Source organism: Manacus vitellinus, unplaced genomic scaffold, assembly GCF_001715985.3.
Source record: "Manacus vitellinus isolate BGI_N305 unplaced genomic scaffold, ASM171598v3 scaffold_10_pilon, whole genome shotgun sequence".
NCBI lineage: Eukaryota > Metazoa > Chordata > Aves > Passeriformes > Pipridae > Manacus > Manacus vitellinus.
In genome coordinates this window covers 8426744-8434011 of record NW_021938838.1, presented here as the reverse complement: position 1 = coordinate 8434011, position 7268 = coordinate 8426744, and the positions used below count along the sequence as shown (strand labels likewise).

General features: G+C 63.5%; 1 protein-coding gene across 1 annotated transcript in view; it reads right to left on the bottom strand.

Annotated features, from left to right (window-relative positions):
- Window positions 1-6561, bottom strand: part of CPNE7 (copine 7) — a 7848-nt gene extending 1287 nt beyond the window's left edge. The window contains exons 1-13 of the mRNA XM_029965532.1: window positions 6142-6561; window positions 3399-3725; window positions 2736-2810; window positions 2576-2659; window positions 2402-2491; window positions 2130-2228; window positions 1414-1500; window positions 1253-1312; window positions 1024-1157; window positions 846-900; window positions 654-705; window positions 451-584; window positions 98-338 (exon numbers count right to left, since the gene is read on the bottom strand). Coding sequence (XP_029821392.1) covers window positions 98-338; window positions 451-584; window positions 654-705; window positions 846-900; window positions 1024-1157; window positions 1253-1312; window positions 1414-1500; window positions 2130-2228; window positions 2402-2491; window positions 2576-2659; window positions 2736-2810; window positions 3399-3725; window positions 6142-6366 — 1663 coding nt within the window. The 5' untranslated portion in view covers window positions 6367-6561. The remainder of the gene's footprint in view (window positions 1-97; window positions 339-450; window positions 585-653; window positions 706-845; window positions 901-1023; window positions 1158-1252; window positions 1313-1413; window positions 1501-2129; window positions 2229-2401; window positions 2492-2575; window positions 2660-2735; window positions 2811-3398; window positions 3726-6141) is intronic.
- Window positions 6562-7268: the final 707 nt, after the last annotated feature.

Below are 7268 nucleotides of genomic sequence, written 5' to 3'. Positions count from 1 at the left end.
GGAGTAAAAGGGACCGGAGGGGACGGAAAGGGGCAGGAGAGAACCAGAGGGCATGGGAAGAGCTGGGAGGGGCCAGCAGGACCCCCGCCTGTCCCACTCACGTTCTTGAACTCGCGGAAGGGCACGAACTGGACGATGTCGCGCAGGACGGGCTCGCCCTTGGGGGAGCGCAGGACACCGTCGTCCCCGTCCAGGATCTGCATGTCGGTGAAGTCGGCGTTGCCTACCCCGACGATGATGATGGACATGGGCAGGTAGGAGGCCCGGACAATGGCCTCCCGCGTGTCTGCCATGTCTGTCACCACCCCGTCCGTCAGGATCAGCAGGATGAAGTATTGCTGGGGGGACAGGGATGCTCTGGGGGAGCTGCCCGGCCCCACACGGGAGCACCCACAAGTGTCACGAGCATGTGGGGGTCTCAGCCCAACCTGATGCCCCAGTGGGACCCACCGACGCTTCCTTGGTCCGCTCCTCATCGGCCGCCACACGAGCCACCTTGGTGATGATGGGAGCCACGTTGGTGGGGCCGTAGAGCTGGATTTTCGGCAGGCAGCTCTGATAGGACTCTACAACACCCTGGATGCCTGCGGGGGTGTGAGAAGTGAGAAGGGACACCCTGGCCATGGACTGGACCCCGCTAGAGCTGGACTTACCCTCACACTCATCGTTGTCGGGGTTGAAGTTGATGGCGAAGTCGTGGGAAACCTGGAGGGCAGGAGAGGAGGGGGCAGCTAGTGCCCACCCCCCACCTGCTGAGCCCTGCCAGTGCCAGGGCCTGGGGTGTCTGGAGGGATGAGCACATCCCTGGAGTCCCACAGGGCCCTGGCGCTCCGGCCACCTCTCACCTCATACTTGGGGGGGATCCTGGCACCAAAGCCCAGAGCTGAGAATTTCTTATCACTGCAAGGGAAGGGGTGTGAGGAACTCTGGTGCCATCAGCGGGTGGCCATCACCAGGGCATCTGACCCCAGGGTGGCCATCACCATGGTGTCTGGCCCTGGGGACCCCACCAGAGCGACCAACCTGTCATAGTCCTGGCAGATCTCACCCACAGCAACCAGCGCCTTGAGGTACTCGTTGGGCTGGTAGGGGTTGATGTAGTGCAGGGAGCAGCTGTTTCGGGGGTCCCCGTTGGAGGCTGTGAAGTCGATGGCGACCTGGGGTGGAGGGGGGGCAGTGAGGGTTCCCCCAGGGTGAGCCAAGCCACTAGCATGTCCCTGCTAGTGAGGGTGAGGTGGGGGACTCTGCTCACTGTGAAGTGGATCTGGCAGCCGCCCATGATGTAGTCCAGGAAGGAGTAGACCCTGTGGATCTTCCAGAGGGACTCGCATCAGCTGGTCCTGCCCCACACTGGCCCACGGAGCCAGGCATGGCTTGGCTCAGCACAGCTCGGCACAGAATGCAGGCACTCACCTTCAGGTCCAACAGCACCACAACCCCCGAGTTCTTGTAGTTGCGCTTCTTGATCTTGTACTTGGGGTTCATGCAGTCCCACTGCACCTGTGGCACACGCGGCACCCGCGCTGCCTGCGGCCCCTGCCCTGGGACCCCCATCCCTGGCACCCCTCAGGCCCCCCGTCCCATGGCTCTGCATAATGGTGACCCAACAACCCCATAACGTTGCAGCCCCGTAACCCTGCAGCCCCCCATGGCTCTGCAGCACAATGACTCCACAGTCCCAGAATATTGTGGCCCCATAAAAACACAGCCTCACAGCTCCACGTCTCTGGTCTCTGCAGCACAGTGATCCCTCAACCCTGAAGCACCATAACACTGCCTCCCTGCAGCCCCTCAGCCCCACAATGCTCCAGCCCCATGGTGCCATGACCCACAGCCCCATAGTTCTATAACCTCATAACCCCACAGCCCCATAACCCTGCAACCCCACAGCCCCAGGTCGCAGCTGCCTTCCCCCACTCCCAGCCACCCCCTGGGCTCCAGCCACCTCATTCATGGCTGATTCCCCAGAGGACCCCAAACCCACCATCCCTTCCCCAAAGAGGTGGGCAGCAGCAAGGAGAGAATGACCCCCAACCCAGAGGAGTTGCTGGGAGGTGCCTGCTGGGATGGGCTCTGCTGACAGCATACAGGGGTGACCCCCAGGCTATCCCCGTGTCCCCATGTCCCACCTTGTTCTCCCCCATCGCTTTCTGCATCTCCTCAAAGGTGGTGAAGAACTCCCCGATGAAGTCGTGTTTGCCCCGTGAATCGTAGTCCCACACCACACCCTGCAGTTGGCATGGCTCAGCCCCAGCACCAGGGGGTCCCCAGCACTGTCTCCAGCACTGAAGGGTCCCCAGCACCACCCCTGGCACTGGGGGAGTCCCTAGCACATCCCTGGGGAAGCCAGGGTACAGGTACCTCCGGGGCAGGGATGGGGGTCCCCATCTCCCTTCCTCACCCTCAGCTTCCTCTTCTCCTCACAGCTGCAGAGTGAGTTGAGAGACACCTTGAAGGGCTCCCAGACAGGGCTCAGGTTGTTCTTCACCACCTGTGGGACAGGGAGCTCAGCAGGGCTGGGGAGGCCCCAGGGTGGCTGTGGGGCAGCTGAGGGACCGGCCCTCTGGGGCCTCACCTCAGTGCGGTACACGAGCTGCTCGCTGCGGTCGTCGTCGATGCGGTAGATCTCCAGGAAGGGATCCGACTTGCTGAAGAGGTCCTGGAGAAAGAGGAGGGGACAGAGCACTGCCTACCCTGCCTGCCCTGCCCCATGTTCCCCCCGGCACCTGGCTCACCTTGTCATCCAGCTTCTTGGCGCGGAAAGCGAGCTCCACGTAGCCGTTGTTCCCTGAAATCTCCTCGGAGATGATCTGCGAGGAGAGGCAGCCGCGGGGTGCTCAGCATCTGGCACGGCTTTGTCCCCTGCCCCCCTGCCCCCCACCTCCCTGTGGTGCCCCAGGAGGAGACAGGGTGCCACGTGCCTTCCTTGGGGCAGCAGGAACCCCCCGTGGCCAGCAGACACCAACAGGGACTCTGAGCCCTCCTCACTCCCAAGAGCCCGAGGGGTTGCAGGGCTGGATGGCATATCAGACAGGAGGAGGGGCACTGGGGACCCTCCATACGCCCCAGCTCAATGGCACCCACAGCCCAGTGACAGCCCACTGATCCAGCCCAGATGTCCCTGCTTGATGCCTTCCCAGCATCCCAGTCCAGTGCCACCCATGTGTCCTGTCCGGTGTCACCCTAGGGTCCCAGGTTGGTGTCACCTCAGGGTCCCAGTCCCTTGTCAGCTGTGCACCCCATCCCAGTGCTAATCCAATGCCCCAGTTTGGTGCCACCCCAGAGTCCCAGCTTGGTGCCACCCCAGGGTCCCAGCCTGGTATTTCTCCAGTGCCCCTACTCAGTGCCACACCATTTTCACCCCCCGGTGCCACCCCCAACCCAGGCTCGGTACTCACCGTGATCGTGGACTTGCCTGCGAACTTCCCGTACTTGAGGAACAGCGGCTTCGTCACCCGTTTCTGTGCCACGATCTGCGAGAGCCCAGGGTCGGGGAGGGGACACCATGGAGGGGGTCCCCGGGTGGGGGTCCCCGGGCTCACCTGCCCCACGGTGCACTCCATGCCCCCCAGGAAGTCATCGTCGTGCGTGCCCACGCCGGCGTGGCCATGGCTGTCGTACACCTCGAACCGCAGCTTCTGCACCTCCTCGAAGTAGTAATCGACCGTGAAGATCTTGGCGAACACGGGGTTCAGGTTGCTCTTGATCACCTCGCTGCGATCCACCTGCACGGGAATGGTGCTGGGCTGGGGCTGGGATGGGCACAGCTGGAGTTGCCCGGGCCTTGAGGTGCCAGAGCTCACATCCAGCTGGGAATAGGGATGTGGGAGCCCAGGGGGAATGGGGGTGTAGGAAGGTAGGGATGGGAGATGAGGAATGGGGGCTGCTGGAGTGGAGGATGAAGGGAGGGGGATGCTGGGATGGTGGATACAGGGGTGAGGGATGAAAGGATGTGGGATACAGGAATGGGGTGTGCTCAGACAGGGGATAAAAAATTAGGGATGGGGAGGGATGGGAGGTGTAGGGATGAAGGATGGTGGGGTGAGAACGCAGGGACAGGGAATACAAGGATGGGAATACAAGGATGGGGGATGAAGGGATGGGGTGTGCCAGGAAAGACCAGCCATGCCTAGGCACTTCCCCACACCCAGGTGAATGGCATTTGAAGGAGCCCCATGGGCCCTCACAGGTTCCAGCCCTGCCAGCCCCAGGTCCTATGATCTCCCCTCTCCCCAGGCTCCCCATGGTCATCCAAGGGGTTCTCTAGCTCTGACTACACTTTGCCACGGCTCCACTGGAGCAGAAGCAGAGTGCTGGTGCCAGGATGAGCCTCTGTGTCCCCACCCTGGGGTGGCCATGGCTGGGGGTCACCAGCCCACAGCCCTGGTGGATGCTCAGCATGTCCCATCCGTGCTTGGCAGCAGGTGCTGAGCAGTTCCAGAGCCTCCCCCACACCCATCCCTGTCACTGTTGACTCAATGGGACACATCCTAGACACCCCTGCCAGCTCCTGGCCCCTGCCCACCACCTCTCCAATCTGGCAACATCTGCTGAGCCTGCACCACTGTCACACTGCCAGGGCCACCCATGTCCCTCCTGAGTGGGCACTGCCACACCCTCACCCTGGGAAGATGGGTTTCAGGCACCCTGAACCCTCCAGCACCAGCCGCTGCCAGAGAGTCCAGGGTTGTCTCAGCGCTCAGTGCCAGAGCCAGAGTCAGCCACACCTCGGCCAGGGGACACGGGCTGGCAGGGACAGGGAGGGAACAGGGCATGGAGTCACTACAAAAGGTGGCCCAGGAGGGACCCTCTTGCCTCTTGGTGCTGGCTGGCGTATGGCACAGCACAGCATCGCATGGCATAGCATGGCACGGCACACGGAGTGTGGCACGGTGGGGTACAAGGGTCTGGCACCACATACACACGGCAGCTGGCACGGGGCCACTGTGCCGCCCCGGCCCCTCGCTGGCTCGAGCGGAGTCGATGACACGCCGAGGGATTTAGCGCTAAATCCTCTGGCTGAGCGGCAGTGATTAGAGTGGAACTGCAGACGCCAGCCAGAGCTCGGCATGGGGAGAGAGGAGAGAAGCTGTGCCAGCCCCAGCACAATTCCAGTGTCTGCCAACCCCAGTGCCAGCTTCAACACCAGCCAGGGCTCAGGGGATGACCAGGGACCCCCATAGCAGAGCTCACAGCTGCGGTGCCAGCTCTGACTCCCTCTGAGCTGCCCGCCCCACACAGGATGACACCAGCCCACCAGCCCTGAGCCACCCCAGAGATGGCTGTGGTGTCCTTTGCCCCTGTCCCAGGGCAGTGGAGCTGCACTGGAGCCGCCGTAGGCACCCCACCCCAGCCCTGCCACAGCCCTGGGGGGCTGGATCTGATCTAGTGTCAGCACTGACCCCATGGGCTCCTGGGTGCCCCACAGTGCCCTGCCCTGCCCTGTGAGCTTCATGCTCTGTGCCCTGCATTTGGACACCCTGTGTCCTGCTCTGTGCCCCACACCTTGTACCCCTCACTGAGCTCTGCACTGTGCATCCAGCAGCCTGTGTGCACCCTGTACCCGGTTCTGCACCCTGGTCTGAACCCTGCACCTGGTTCTGCACCCTGGTCTGAACCCTGCACCCTGCTCTGCACCTTGCACCCCGTTCTGCACTCTGGTCTGAACCCTGCACCCCATTCTGCACCCAGCACCCTGTTCTGCACCCTTACACCCAATTCTGAACCCTGCACCCCATCCTGCATTATCTCCTGCACCTCACACTGAACGCTGTACCCTGCTCTGCACCTTATTCTGCTCCCTACTCTGCATTCTGCACCCAGCACCCTGCTCTGAACCCTGCACCCCATTCTGCACCCTGCCGTGCACCCTGTGCCCTGTTCTTCACTATCTCCTGTACTCTGCTATGGACCCTGCAACCTGGTCTGCACCCTGTACCCATTATCTCCAGCACTCTGCTCTGCACTCTGTACTCCGCTCCCCACCATCTCCTGCACCCCACTCTGCAGCCCCCCGTGCCCATCACCCCGTGTCCAGCACCCACCCACGTGCACCCATCACCCTGTGCCCAGCCCCATCATTTCCCCGGTGCCTGCCCTACCCCCTGGGAAGGGTGCTGGCAGTGCCCCCCATGCTCCTACCTCCATCCACTGGCCCTGGGACTGCATCAGGAGCAGGACGCAGGGGTCTGACTTGTTGAGGGTGTCTCGGTCCAGGAGGTGTTTGCAGCTGACCCGCAGCTCCACCTTGGAGAGCACGGCCAGCGGGGCCTGCGGACACAGCTCGGGCACGGCACCCATGCCAGCTGGGGCGCGGGGGGCGGCCAGCCGGGCCGGGGGGCACGCAGCCCCGTGGGCGAATGGCATCAGGGCCGAGGGCGGCCGCTGCCTTCGGTGCCGTCAGGGGGCCGGGCAGGTGATCGTCATGCCCGGGGCTCGGTGCCCCGCGGTGTCAGGGAGGTTCCTGGGGGCAGCACAGGGGTGGGGTGCTCCGGGGGTTGGAGGGACCCCGCAACCTCCTCCGGGGCAGGGTGGCTGGGTCCAGTCAGGATGGCTCCGTGGGACTCTACAGGGCATCAAAGCACAGTGGGGTGAGCAGGACCTGGGGCACTCTCATGATGCTGCCCATGTACCCTCAAGTGCCAGCCAGACCCGTGGGCTTTACTGTGGGGGGTTCATCCCCCAGCTGCTTGGGCTGACCAAGGGACCCACAGGGCCATTCTCGGCTCTGCCCCAGCCCCACCTCAGGGACAGGATGTGTCCTGTGGGGAAGTGGGACCTGAGTGGGGCTGGGTGGCTGTGCAGGACTGGGGTTGTGCAGGCAGCCCTGGGTACCCACTTTGGGGTGCCTTGAGTGGAGCTGGGGAGCAGAAACACCCCCCTGTCCTTTCAGGCAGCAACCCCCAGCCTGGACAGGGCTCTCTGGGAGGGCAGTGAGGACACCAGCTCAGTGTCCCTGTCGCCGGGTGATGGATCCCTCTGAGGCTGGTGACTCCCAGCCAGGTGATGCTGCATGATGGGGTATAGAGGGGCTCTGCCAGTCCCAGCCCAGGCTTGTCCCCCACCTGCAGCCCCAAGGGTGGTTGGCTGGGGCAGGGGCAGGTGCAGAGCAGCCCCTTGGCCACCTCTGCCCCCACATGCCTAGCCCAGCCAAAGTTTCCTGGTGCAGTCATGCATTGCCCAGGCCCTCCCTGGCACTTGGCTCTGGTGCCCCCAGCTCCGGGGGGCATCATCCCCCTCCCAGGATCGCAGGCACTCCTTGGAATCCA